This window comes from Hipposideros armiger, unplaced genomic scaffold (assembly GCF_001890085.2).
Source record: "Hipposideros armiger isolate ML-2016 unplaced genomic scaffold, ASM189008v1 scaffold_462, whole genome shotgun sequence".
Taxonomy (NCBI): Eukaryota; Metazoa; Chordata; class Mammalia; order Chiroptera; family Hipposideridae; genus Hipposideros; species Hipposideros armiger.
The window spans coordinates 236,685-252,214 of NW_017731812.1; the positions used below are offsets into that span (position 1 = coordinate 236,685).

Sequence of the window (15,530 nt, forward strand, 5' to 3'; positions counted from 1 at the left end):
CTGTGTTTACTTTATGGACTTCTGTACTTCACCTCAGCTTAATTCCACTGGACTGCCTTGCTACTTAATATCTTGAGTTCTGGTATGAAACTACTGCATGATCTCTGCATCATTGTGTATATCACGTAGTTAGTTCTCTTATAGTGGGTGTGTACAGATGCATTTTATTTGATGTAATCAAATTTTAAGTAATATATTGGAAAGTTGTTAAAAATAAACTTTATAACTTAAAAAAAAGAAGAGATATAATGTAATTGTACCAAATCTACAAGATACAGGTTAAAGTGTCTTTCCTTCATTGGCTGATTTTTAAAGTAAAAATACTGAAAACAAATGATTCTTTGTCCACAAATGTTCTGTTTGAAACAATTGAAGAAATAAATATGAAAAAAAAATGAAATTGATTATTTCTAACCAATTTTTTTTGCCATAAACCTATAAAATATTTTACTTTGTGCTCATGAGGACTTTAGTCACTGCTTCATTCACCTCATATTTCTTAGTCCTTGCTCACCCTTAGAGGCTATTGGGGATATAGGACACGTATATTCTATATTTAAGTTTATACTGTGGTAGGGGAGGTGTAAAGTCAATGCCTCAGGAAAAGATAGCATAAGAAATGAAATAAGATATGCTAAAAGAAGCTGCACATGGATATTAGAATAGTGGGTCTAAAGGGACAACAGATGTTCATAACCTAAGCCAGTTCAGAAGGGGGGATGGGAAAGACAAGGAGAGAAAGAACTCTCATTTATTAAATGCTAGTCCTAGACACTGAACTCGGTTATCAATTAATCCCTGTAACATTGATCCTGAAAACATATTTCATTTTATGAATCAGGAAACTTTGGCTCAGAGAGGTTAAGGAAATTTACCCAAGGTCACACAGTAAGTCATATAAACCACTCTCAAAGTCAGATATTTCACAGTCCAGGGAGCATACATTTCTCCCACCCCATTTTGAAATATTAAAAAAATGAATTGGAAGCATTTGCTGCATACGTAGTGTGTGTTACCTTCTACTTGTCTCTAAACGGGAATTTTGTTTTTAGTAGCTCATTGGTCTTCAAGCCAATATAGCCCGGTCTTTAAGGAGGCTTACCGAGGCATAGTCAAGATTTTTAAGCCTTTAAATAATACACTCTGTGATTCAACTGGAAGCCTAGAAGCTATCATTCAACAATCTACCATGGCGAGCTTCATACATTGACCCTGACTTTCATTCCTGGCTTCCCAAATCAGTTTCTTTGTAGTCATTTATGCTCAACATACTGATAGAAATGGTGAGGAACAAAAGCAACATTAAACTCTGCTTTCGCATTTGGACTTTCTGTAAACCTTTCTATTCTACTTTGCTACACTACTTCATAACTACACATGACCCCTGGAACCCAGGTAGATGGGCTTGCTGTCTCCCAAACACACCCCACATCTTTTTCTGATTGTTCAGTCCACATGGAATGTTCTACTTCTCTATCTCTTTTAATTATAATTCAAAATTTAATCTAAATTATGTAAGGTTTATGAATCCTAACCTTAAAGGGGAGTCATCTGCCCCTTCTCTGGACACCTATAATTCTTATTCACTTGAAAAATAATCACATAATAGCTTATTATTCCTCTTCTGTTGCTGGCTTAAACTATTATTGAATTTTTTAGTTATTGTTTGACACCCCAGCTAGGTAGGGAGATTATTAAGTTGCAGAGTTGATGTGACATATATATTTACTTTTTTTTTTTTTTTTAAGCTGAGCCATCCTGCCACCTGTTGGCAGCTCAGCGGCTGCTCAGCGGCTGCTCAGTTCGGGCAGGGACTCAAACCGCTGTTGCTCAGAGCTCAAACTCTTGAGGGAGCTCTTAACCGACTGAGCCACTCGGCCAGCCCTATATTTACTTTAGACACAGCACTGACCCACATATGATAGTTGATTATAGGATATTGGCTAGTTGTATCTGATATGTACTACAGCTAGTGCTGGGATATGAAACTCGTAGGAGTTAAAAAAATAAATAAATAAATTCTTTAAAAGTTACTAAAATGAAAAATCAGGACAAAACATCTATTGAATTAAAAACTGTGTCATATGGAACAGAAAAAAAATACTAGAAACCAAAATAATATTTCTTCAAAAATATTTTGGATTACTCTACAAAATTGGCCTACTTTAGAGTCCTGATTCCAAAATAATTTGTCATAGGAAACAACAAATGATCAATGAATTTAAAAAGAAATAATTACTGCTTTCCTCTCTTCTTCAAGTATTTATGGGATATCACTATTGGCACAACGCTTAGCACTGAGAATATGACGATAAATACGTTACAATGTCTGTTTGCTGTCAGCTCAAAATTTAATGGATGAGACAGAACTATAATGAAAATATTTGAATTCATTCTACCAACAATTCCACAAATAAAAATGGCCTGTTACACTGCCCCCAGATTTTTTTTTAAGCTAGTAATTTCTTTGATCTAGCTTTTGTCAGGCCACCTATTTTAGGGTATAAAAATTTAAGAAACATATGGCATCTTAAACCCAGAAGCTGTTAACACTCTCACCAGATGGATTGTATATTTGCAACTACTTATGTAGTACATTGAAGCTTTAGATCAGTCTCCAGGTTACAGTTTTTAAAACACCAAGCAGATGTGCATAAAGGAAATCTTGTTGCTTTTTTCTTGTCATTAGAAATTCTGAAAATCTGTTGATAAATGCTGATTGTTATTGGCCTCCTTCATTGCTCCTGTACTCTTATGTGCTGAAGAGTGAACATATTTTATCTACATAGATCATATTCAATATTAGGATTCTCAGTTGTGGCCCAGTGAGAGGTAATGAGGTATATTGGAAAGATTACAAAGTTGGGGGTAAATGTAGGTTCAAATCCCAGTGTTACCATGCCCTTGCTCTAATATGTGATCAGGAATGAGTTGTTTAACTTTAATGAGTCTCATCTGTAAGCTGTAGATGGTAATTCCTATTTCAATGGGCTACAATGATGATCGAGTATAAAAAATATTGGTTACATTCTCCTCTCAATCCATTGCCCATGCAATAACTCAAACTTTATTTTCTATCAGCTATGAATATATATGGTATCATTTTCATAAGAAGAGAACTCAAGGTGAGAAATTTTCTCCCAAGATACAGGGTTGAAAACATTTTCTTTATGGATTAAATTATTAATCAGAAATCTACAATTTTACATTATTTTCCATGGTAAATCTTTAATGTGTTTCAACAGCTAAAACATTTTTAAAAATCATGCCTAATATAGAAAAACACAATTTGAAAGAAAATAAAAATAGAGAATGAAAATTAATGACAATGATTTAATGTATCAAAAAGTTTTCTCTAACAATAATAACAGGTGAGTAAATAGGAATTAACTACTCTCCATCCCTTTCTCATCCCAGGCCTTAGCTCAGGTCCTCAATATTTCACGGAGAGGTAGCATCCTACTTGGGGGTTGATTTCTGGTATCATTGCTAGCTCTAAGTTGGAATCTGGTTCTACTGCTTTTTATTAATTGGACCTTCAGTAATAAGCTCCTTAACCTTTCTAGGCCTTAGCTTCCCAATCTGTGAAGCAGGAATACTAACTGCTAAGGGTTATTATGGGTTAATATTACATAAAGTACATAGTGGTGCAATAGAGTCTAAAACATAAGCTCTTACAACTATTTGTTCCCTTCATTAGTTCTTTAGTCTCCTGACTTTCACCTGTTCTTTACAGTGTACCTAGAAGAATGGTGTACATATCTAAGCATTAATCTTTATAATAAGCATAGATTTATAATAAAAAGTATCCACATTGTGCTGAACATAATGCTTAGAGTTGGAAAATAGGAATGATAACAAAACAAAAAAATAGTCTTTGTCTTGAAAATGCTTCTATGTGATCAAATTGCAGACACTGGAAGCCATTAAAATTTGTGAGGATACTGTCCAGAGATTTTACAAAAAACAAAGAAACAAACAAAAAAACCCAAAACCAACTATAACACTACACTGCACTGAAAATAAAAACCTTATTGGGTATTTAGTACAATGCAATGTAACTTTCTTTTAAGCATCTTGGTTGAAGGTATATTTTAATACTGATATATTTCTATTCTAAATTGTAGCTATTCAGTGATCACAGTGACAGTGCCCTTTCACTGCAGGGCAGGGTGACAAATTACTAGTTAATGGGGTATATGATATATATTTCAACTCATAGATCACACATCTTTATATATTAAGATTTTTCTGTACACTAAATACCTCCTATTATGAGAGCTCTTGATATTCATATAAAGCTGCTTAAAATTGTGTGAGCCTCCTGCCTGCCTGCCTGCCTGCCTGCCTGCCACTTTTCCTCCTTCTCTCCTTTCCTTTTGTTTTCTCATTCTTTCCTTCTTTCTTTTCATTTTGATTGAGAACTTTGCCAAGCAAAATTCAACTTTTATTGGAAATACAAAGACTAAAAATTTTGTGTGAGTAGTTAAAACAAGGGCTTTTTGATTAATTAGCAGAAACTAGAAGAGACAGTGATAATCAAAGAAATTATTTCACCCATAAAACTACGCTATAGTACAACAAAAGGCATATTCAATAGACTAAGTTTGCAATTTATTCTAAGGTTCAAATTATTACCAAAATTTTGTTTTAATTTTTTTTGCTAGCTTACTTTTTCTTTTTATGAGTATTTTAAATTTTATTTCTTTTATATTCAACATGCAAGTTTACTTTAATTTTTAGTTAACTACCATGAACATGTTCACTTATGTTGTATGATTTGTTGTATGTTTAATTATACAAATTCTGAGTTACAAATAATAAAATATGTGGCCTAAATTTATGTCTATCACCTATATTAGTACTCATTTTCAATGATTTGACAAAAAAAAAATGAGATTAGAAAGGTTGCCTTAAAACCTTGGCTTATCTTTTGGGTCTAACAACTGAATATGTAAAACATTCCCATAGTTATACTTTCTAAAAGAAAGTGAACTAGGGGAACAACTCTGTGTTTTCAGTACTCTGTGAATATTGACCGTTTAGATCAAAAGTGTCAGCCTCTACTTCTTCCAACACATGAAGCTCAGGTTACAGAGCTTCCAACAGAAATGCATCCTGAGAGGAGAAGATTATAATTACAAACCATGGATATAGTGGAACATTTCTGCATTATGTATGCTATCTGTATCCACTGCCAGCCAGGTGGAAATGTTAGCTAAGATTTTTTTCTGCATTTTACAGAACTTGATGGATGAGGAGAAAAGCCATCATATCAAATACAACAATTTTAAAAGAAGAGGGTTAAGGGGGTCAAATATATAGCGATGGAAGGAGAACTGACTCTGGGTGGTGAACACACAATGCAATATATAGATGATGTATTACAGAATTGTACATTTGAAACCTATATAATTTTACTAACCAATGCCATCACAATAAATTTAATACATAAAAGTAAATAAAAAATAAAGTACAAGAGTTGAGGGGATATGTAATAATCAAGATGCTTCTGGAAGTGAGATAGGGCACTGTTCATACATAACTGTCACCGTGTAATAGACATAAACCGGGACTGTCCAGGGCAAATCAGGAACAGGACAGGAAACCACCCTAAAAATGCGCTACAGTGAAGGGCCACTTTCCACTAAGAAAGCTCCCCAAACTATCAGAAATATATGCTACCGTAGCTAGTTGGACCCCTTTCTTTTTCTAGTCAACAGACTTAATTCTTTTCTACCCAACATGATGCATGCTTTGGGCAGGTTTGTCCTTAGCCGGCTGGCCTCCAGTGGACATATACTTGTGCATGACAAGGAGAACCCACAGGTGTTTCCTAGGAGCATACCCTCTCACCAGAAGGTATACCAGTAATATTGAGTGAAAACATTTTTCTCCTTTTTCTGGTCATAATTGCTACTGCCTATGACTCAAGGAGCCAGGTGGGGAGGGGGGCAAGTAGAATAGTGCCCTATAGGCGCTTCTGTCCCAGACTGTAAATCTAATTCTTATTTAGGTGTGGGCCATTCTTCACAGCACAGAAAGAGTTGGGTCCTTTCCCAAATAGCCTTAAGAATAACAGGCACTCCCTGCATTTGTATTTGTGTGTGTGTGTGTGTGTGTGTGTGTGTGTGTGTGTGTGTGTGTGTGTGTGGTTTTGAGTAGCCAAATACTGGTTCAACACTTTTCTTTCAGTGTCAAATTTTTATCTGTATAGAGGGACTAGTAATATCTCATAGTGCTGCTCTGAGGATAAACTGACATAATGCATTTGAATGTTAATCATTGTTCACTGGGGTACTGAAGTAACACTTGTGTTTTTCCTATGGCTGGAGCGTTAACTTAATGATGTAAGTAATTATGAACAGTTTGCCTTGATGATTTCATCCAAATATAATATCCATTGCCTAAAAATAACCAAACCAGTGCTGTTGCTTTAATTTTACAAACTTCTAAAATATTTTATGTCTCTTTTTTTCCAGGATGCTTTCCCCTGTTTAGCCTTTAAGGTACAAATCCTCTGGAAAGCTTTCCCTAAATCACCCCAGTAGAATGCAGTAGACTGTACTCCCATAATCCTCTGCACATGCCTCTATCACAGATAGCATGTTCTAGTCTACTGTAGGGTTTGATTTTCATCTAACCCAGTGGATCATGAGTTTCTTCAAAGTTCTGTTGCTAACATATAAAGAAGTAATAGGCAGTTAATAAACATTAATTGAGTCAGTGAATGAATGAATAAAATGTTCAATTTGGTTGGAGTACTGAATTCCTAAAGGTGTTGCTAGAGATAAGGACAGAAAAACAGATTGAATTCAAATATTAATATTTCAAAATACTCTTTAAGAGTCCCTGTGAAGAACATTAAGCTTTTTAGGATAACCAGTCTGCAGATACAGTAACAAGCACTGATGCTTGGCAGATTCAGCTGAACATGCAATTTGGATAATTTCCTATTGAAAGCATCGGTATTGGCTTAGCATTTATCAATGGTCTTGATTATTGTATTCCTCTCTTGTTTGTGTCCTCCTCATAGGAATAATATCACTTACCCATTATGTATAGTGCATATTATAAAAGCAAATATGAAAGTAAATACAATTTGTGATCCTTAGACGTAAAGAAGAGATGGTAGATATTTTTGAAGTAGGTTTTCCCAATTCTTACACACAACCTGATTGGCTTTTTGGCATTTGTGGACAATATAAACACTTGCAGGCTATAGAGGCTATTTATCATAGAAATGTATGAATGCAAGCCAGAGCTCAGCAAAGTTTTTCTGTAAAGGACCAGATAGCAAATATTTTTAGACTTTGCGTTATCTGGTCTCTGTCACAACTACTTAATTCTGCCATGGCAGTGCAAAAACTGAAATGGACGATATGTAAACAAATGAATGTAGCTATGTTCCAATAAAATTTGGTTTACAAGAGAGAAAAAAAAGACATCTGAGCAGGAATTGGTTCATGGGCAATAGATTGAGACTCCTGATTTAGGCCAAGGGCAAGGATAAGTGAATAAAGGTTACAAGATTTTTTTAACTTATGCAGTGGTTGGCTTTGGTGCCAGGAAAAGACCTCATTTTTACAAACATCAACTCTCTGTGCTGTACAAAGAACATGATAATTATCCATTCAGTTTTAGCTTAAAACATTTCTCTGTGTAATTTTACATGCTGCTTTACCATACCAAAGAAGTATGATTATAAATTATAATCTGTTTTTTATGTGCCTAAGAAACAATATTTAGTTCAAAGTAATTTGCATTTTCAGTTTGAGTGTTGGGACTAGAGCATCACGTTTTGCTGAGAACACTTACTGTATACTTGTAATTGTCCACGAAAGGAATTTTTTCCACGGGAGTTTTCAGCTCTGCATTCATATATGCCTGCATCATCCAGCTGCACGTTGGGTATTTCCAGCACTGCCTGAGATTTCCGCAGACGTGCCTTACCAGGAATATAACCATTAACTTTCATCCATGTGATTGTTGGAACTGGGCTACAATAAGAAGCAAAAACATTGTTAGTACATTTTCCGCTATTATTAGGAACATGGATCCTGTTATCTGGTAATATAACACTTAACAGGCTGAGTGCAATCAAGGATAATCATAATTAAGGGCTATGTGCTGGTTGATATACTTCACTTGCCATGTGGATTGTCTGCTAAGTAGTTAGATTATAAGGAAGATAGTTTCCTTTTCCTACATATTTCAGGAAAGCAATTCAAAGGCAATATTTTATACATTTTAATACATTAGAGTTTATTTTTTAAAACTTTGTAGGATTGTTTAAATACTAAAAGTAATCTGGTGAAATTACAAAGCTAATAAGTGCTTATTGCAAAGAATCAGACAAAAAGTGTCATGAACTAAGTAAATTAAGAACACTTTTTTCCCCGACCCCTGTAAATATCTTCTTTCTGCAACAACAAATAGTTTGCATGTAATCTCTCACCTTCTCATTATGATGCATATATATATATATATATATATATATATATATATATATATAGTGAGTTATTTTTGTTTTATTTAAAAATGTAACTCATATAATTGGTATTTACTATTATTATTATTAAAAGATCAAATCCAAGATCAACTCACGGCATTATGGTTAATAGCTAAACATTATCCCATTATATAGATGTATCAGAATTTAATAAACCATCCGCCATAGTTAGACATTCAGCATAGTCCCAGTTTTATTTGTTTGATTGTTCTTCCACTAGGAAACAGTACTGTTATAAACAACATTGCACATATATCATGTACTTTGCTTTTATTTTCTGCAGCAGACAGTAACAAAAGTGGAATTGATGGATCAAAGGGCATGTACATTTTTCATTTTAATAAGTACTGCCAGATTGTTTTTCAATAATATAGTGGCAGTTTCCACATCTATTAGTAATAGATGAGACTATTTCCCCATATCTTTGCTACCATTTTATGTGATTAATCTGCTTCATTTTTGTCAGTATTCAAAGGTAAAAATATGGCATTTGCCACTTTAATTAATATTTCTCTGAACTCTAAGATGGTTGAAAATCATTTCGTAATTTATTGTCTATTTGCATCTGCTTTTCTGAAATGTTTGTTTACATTGTTTTGATTTTTTTTTCATTTTCCTATGTGTCTGTTTGCATTGTTTAATTTCTTAGTGTTCTTTGTGTATTACAACCATTAAGACTTTGTTCCTCAGAAAAATTCTTCCTCAGTGTATTGTTAGTTTAGGATGGCATCTACAATATAATTTTATAAGCATTTTTGGGAGAAACAAACATATCTGTAGCTTCCCTTATGATTTCTGAATTTTTGTTTATAGAATTATCCGTAAGCCCAAATGTATGTCCACATTATCTGCAGTATTTAATCAATCTGGACTATATTCATATTTTTGGTGTGAGATAGGAAATGCAACTAATTATTTCAGCATGATTAAAAGTGAAAGTCCTTTCCCACAGTATTTGTAATGTTGTCTTTGTTGTATAATTGGTTCTCAAATACTTGCATCTGTTTCAGGCCTCTCAGTCCTGTTCCACTGATTTATTTATTACTATCTATATTTAATGCACTTTATGGTCTGGACCGAGTCTACTTTTTCAGTTTGATTTCTCACTACTTCCTTCCATATCTGCTGACCCAGAAAGACAACTCTGTGTGTTTCTAATCATATCTGTTAAAATCCTGCTAACCCTTTGAGACCTGTCCTAAATGCCTCCTCTTCAGCAAAGTTTTTCATTATTTGTGTAATCTGCTGGGCTTTTTTTTTTTTCCTTTTAAATAATAAAGTGCTTTGTGTATACCATAAATTATAATTGTTAAGGGTAGGATATTTTTCCACTAATTTTCTTTATAGGAACAATTGGGATATTCTCTATTATAAACAATGCTACAATAAATACCTTGTGTATTTTTTACCACCTTTCTAACTTATTCCTTAGAAATAAGACATAGAACAGAAATTGCTAGATTAGAGTTGATCATTTTTGCTTGTTTGTGTGGTTACATATATCTAACATCCAGGAAGACTGAACCTTGCATTTGAAATGCATATCATTCTTTTAATATGTATGAATATTGATTGGTGAATTTTTTTAATTTAGGATTTTTGCATATCTATTCAAAGATGAGAGTATCTGTAGCTTATTAGGTCTGTTTGTTTGTGTGTGTGCATATTGTTAGTGAGTTACTGGTTGGTTTGTTTACAAGCTAGCTTGGACAGATTAGATATCACAGTGATAGATGACAGCTTGGTAAGCATGCCATCCTCTATTGTGATAGCTTAAGTACTAGATTATATGTTCCTTAGAATACTGATAGGACTCACAAAAAGCCACCTGGGTCTGCAACCACCAATAGTGTTAGTTGTTGGTTTTTGTTTTTTTTAATGTTTTAAATTTCTTCCATGTTTTCTTTAATTGTGTTGTGTTTAAATATATGCTTGTGTCAACTTTGGCAATTCATATTTCCCTGGAAAATCAACCACTTTATCCATAATTTCTGTGTTTTAGCAGTGAGTTATATAAATAGTAATTGTTTAAATTTATATGAATAGTAACTGTTTAAATCTGTTTTCTCCTTTTTATAGTACTGCATGTTGATTAGGAGTATAGGTCTTCAAGGAGTACAATTTAAATTTATACAATTTGGACACAAAGATGCTATGTATCCTTAGGAAAGTGATCTAAATTCTATGAATTTTGTTTAACGGAGATATTTATCTGTTCCTTAAGAATGCAAATATCTTGAGGGCAGTGGCATCATTTCTTTTGTTCAGCAGTATGTCCAGTGTCTCATAGAGTGCTGGGCATATAGTTAGTACTTAATAAATGTTTATGAAATAAATGATAATTTGCATAATATTGTTTAGAGGATTAAGTGAACAAAGTTTTGTAAATTACTTAGCAAAAACACATGGTGAATAGTGAGTACTCAATAATTGTTAGCTATCATGATTTTTAAATGATTAGTTTTGTCAGAGATTTGTCTTTTTTATTTCTCTTTGAGCATTTTTTTTTTAGCTGAGCCATCCTGCCACCTGTTGGCAGCTCAGTGGCAGCTCAGCTCAGGCCAGGAATCGAACCGCTGTTGCTCAGAGTTTGCACTCTTGAGCAAGCTCTTAGCCTACTGAGTGTCTTTGAGCATTTTGAGTGTTATTTTTTGTTTTATTAATCTGTTTTTTTATTCACTCATTTGGTTTCTTGACTAGCATATTATACTGCACTCTAACTTTTTGAGCTGAATGATCAATATAGTAACTATTTATGGTTAGTAATAAAAGCATATAATACTGTATTTTCCTCTTCTATCAGATGTAGCTACATGCCATATATTTTGATAGGTAGAGATATACACTTGTATAGTTTCTGCTTTTTGGAACTTGTTGAATCAATCTTTGTAATTAAACATAGGATCAATTTTTGTGAAAGTTACATATCTATTGGAAAAGGGTATATTTTATTTATGATAAAAGTTTAAACATTAGCTTTTACATAGCTTTTGTTAATTAGGCAAGTCAAATATTATTTTAGTATTTTTCATAAGTTTAAAGCAACTTAATTTTTTTCAAATCACATCTCATATGGAATATTTGTACACTAAAAAAAATAAAAAATTAAAAAAAACCCAAACTGTTAAAAGCAAAACTAGTCTACTTGAAGTAGGAATGAGGGACCTGGAGTTTACCTGCTTATCCCTTCATATCAGAGAGTATAGTAGAAAATTACTGCTCTACATCCTTTCTGATTTTTGTCCTAGTTGATCTGTTAGACTGAGAGAGGTGTGTTAAGTTTCCCACTATTACCATTACTACTAGTATCTTCTTGTATTTCAATCAATTTTATTTTGTATTCTGGTTAACTTTTTCACTGTAAATAAATGTTCATAAAAGTCAATACACTTTTAGAGTTTTCATCTTTATAAAAATAAAATGGTCCTCTTTCCAATTTAGTGATTTTTTTACTTTAAATAATATGTTAGCCTATTTTTCCTCTGATTCTTTCTTTCCTTTTTTTTTATAGTGGTATGTCACTTTATTTTGATCTGACTCCCCTAAACTGTAAATAGATTTAACTTTTGACTCAATCTTCAAATTTTTGTCTTTTAATGGTGAAATTTAACTTTTTTATTTTGTTGTTCCAGTTGATAATAATTATTGTTATTCAGCCACTTTTGAATTATGAAATACAGAAAATACATAATTTCATATTAATAACTGTTAATAGAAATAAACTTTGGAATAAAAATGATCATGGATTAAAAAAAGACCAAAGAAGATATGACTATAAAAGTATGCAGATTAAAAAATAGAATAGAAATTAACCATTGAAAATATAAAAGTATAAATATAAAACTTAATGGATGGGTTAAACATCAAATTAGACAGCCAGATAAAATATTTTCTTCAAGTGGATAGCATTCCTTATTCAGAATGAAGCACCATCCAGACAGAGAAAGAGAGAGGAAAAAAAAAGTGAGAAACTGAGACTAGAGGTAGAGGAGATTACATAATATCTAAAGAGAAAATGGCATAAAATTTTCCCAAAATGATGAAGAGCATGAATTAATACAGGAAATGCAATACAGAGATTCCCAACTTATGATGGTTAGACTTAAAATGATTTTAGGACTTTAAAATGGGGCAAAAGCAAAACACATTCAGTGGAAACTATACATACTTCAAATTTTGATCTTTTCCCTGGCTAGCCACCATACTCTCTCATTATGCTGGACAGCAGCAGTGAGCTGCAGCTCCCAGTTAAGCACAAGATCACCAGGGTAAATAACTCTTACTCTGTGCAATGTACTATGTTGCCAGTGCTTTTTGGATATTTTGTTCTGAGCATGTTATAGGTAGACTAAACTAAGTTATGATGTTTGGTAGGTTAGGTGTATTAAATGCATTTTCATCTTATGATATTTCCAACTTAAAATGGGACTTAGTCCCTTTGGAAGTCAAGGAGCATCTGTATATACTAAGCATGACAAAGACCACAGAACACCAATGACATATATTAGGAGCAGTCAGAAAGGGAAGATAGATCATCTACAAAAGAACAATGATTTCGATGTTCACTGGCTTTCCAACAGCCAAAATGGAAGCAGAAGCTGTTGGAATAGTTATATCCAATGTGCTTAAAGGGGGAAAAAAAACAAACCCAAAACTATAAAGCTAGAATTTTGTATATAGTAAGTTGTCTTTTAGAAGTGAGAAGGAAATAAAATATCAGATCTACAAAAACTGAACAAGTTTGCTACCATCAGACTATAATTGTAGGACATATATTTCAGGAAAAAAAGGAAAATGACTCCAGAAAGGAAGGTAAAGATGCAAAACAAATGGCAATAAAAACAAACAAACAAAACTGTACTATTAACAGCAACAACAATGATATTGTGGACATATAAAAAGGGACAGTACTAAAATACTGATCAAAAAGAACATGTAATTGAATAGAAGGAGTGAATAGAGTTAATATGTCCCCAAGTTCTTTTATTTGAGGGAGGATAGTTAAGATACTGATGAACTTTAGACTTTAAGAATGCATGCTAAAATTAATAGGGTAACCACTAAAAGAGTAGAGAAAGGACACTTTTTCAAACAAATGGAGGGGATAGCAAAGTCTGGGAAACTCAGCTCTTTCCAAAATGCACTTCTTTTTTCTCCTGGTCACACATTTGCTTATTTTACATGCAAATAGGCATGAGCATCATGCTGATTTCTGGCCATGAGATGTAGTGAAATTGCCCCTAAAGCATCTGTGGCTCTTCTGCTCTGCCTCTGTTGGCGAGGTCCATGTCAAGGCCCAGGGCAACTCTGGAAGTCAGGGGTTGAAGATCGCAGAGGCTGTGTCTGCAAATCACTGTTTTGAGGAAAGTGCTCAATGACTACCTCATCAATGACTAAAATAACACTTTTTGGATACCGCATGTATGAGATATAAATATTTGTCTTGCTAAGATCCTCGTAGTCGAAGGTTAATTTGTTATTCCTTCTAGCATCATTTCACTAGCATAGAAATTGATATGTGGAAATAGATAAACTGCCATAGCGAGACATATCATATTTGAAACAGTTGGGGCAGAAAGAGTGAGGATCTGATACTGAAAAATGATGAGGATCCTGTTATGCAGTGGCAACACTAATCTTTAATAACTTGGAAAGGTAATCCAAATACTTACAGAGCCTAGCGACAGTTAGAAAATAGAATATTAAAAGAGTAGCTTCATTTTCAAAGCATTAGGAAAAAAAAGATGAGCTCAAAAATACTAGTTGGATTGTCAGCAGAATTAATAAGACTAGAAAGACTACAAAGTGTGGGACCTTGGTCAGCATAGTAAATTAATTGCAAAAATGGCCTCCATTCTCCATCACTGTCTATATCCACACCCTTTACTATGTAACCTTTGCAGATCTTATCATTAGAAGATGGTCTTTTAACCAATACCTTTAATCTGGGTTGCCTTATGGCTTGCTTTGGCCATTAGAATATACGTAGCTTTAGGAGGATTTGTGTGCTTCTTGCTTTTTCTTGGACCCTTCTCTGCCATGAGAACAAGTTTAAATTACTCTGCTGGAGAATGAGAGATCACATGGAACAGGGCCATGTCATCTAGGCAGGAGACATTTCAGACCAGCCTACCTTCAATGGACCCTACAGCTGTCATATTTATGAGCAAGTTCAGCTGAGATCAGCCCAGTCTGAGCCAAATCAGCAGAACCACACAACAATCAACCTTGTGATAAATAAATGTTTGTTGACTTACGCTGCTAAGTTTTGGGGTGATTTGTTATGCAACATTATTGTGGCAATACATAACTAATACAGTGGGAAAATCTAATTTTTTCTAGGTCCCAGACAGTAGGAAATAAGAATAAAAAGACATAGAGTAACAGCAGTCCATTAAGGATCAATCCTATGGTTAAGCAAAGAGTTTTTGTCTTCCCAATGAAACCCAATGTCTACAAGGTAGCTGCCATTGCATTGAGAAAGAGGCATGGGTGTTTAAAGATTATTTCTAAGGAATAAACAAAGTGACTTGCACATGGGATTGAGTGGAAGCAAACAGATCAGAAGCCAATAAGATTTCAAGATGACTGCATTGCCAAAGAAACCAAGAGTCTGAATTTAAGATAACAAAACTGAGGATTTGCAACTTAAAACAAATTTTAGGCTTAGAAATGTAGACCAACAGGAATTTGAGCTACAAAACTGTTACAGCCCCAAGGGAGGGAATGCTCCTCAATACACATTTCAATTGTGGCCATGGAATAAAACAAAAAGGAAAAAATGTCACAGGGTGGAGCTAAGATGTCCTGGAGGACAGACAAGGCAATTTCAAATTTGTGATGGACTAGTGACTGTTTTGGGTTTCCCATTCTCTTCTGAATGGAATATTTACTTTTTTCCTATGGATAATTAATTCCTGTTCCACCTTTTTTTTTTTTTTTTAAGCTGAGCCATCCTGCCACCTGTTGGCAGCTCAGCAGCAGCTCAGCTCGGGCCAGGAATCGAATCGCTGTTGGT

At 33.9% G+C, this 15,530-nt stretch overlaps 1 protein-coding gene across 1 annotated transcript in view; it reads right to left on the reverse strand.

The window, feature by feature from the left end:
- The window catches only part of LOC109395280 (contactin-5-like), a 1,255,350-nt gene that overhangs the window by 214,860 nt on the left and 1,024,960 nt on the right, over nucleotides 1-15,530 (reverse strand). Inside the window, exon 10 of the mRNA XM_019666163.1 lies at nucleotides 7,819-8,000. Coding sequence (XP_019521708.1) covers nucleotides 7,819-8,000 — 182 coding nt within the window. The remainder of the gene's footprint in view (nucleotides 1-7,818; nucleotides 8,001-15,530) is intronic.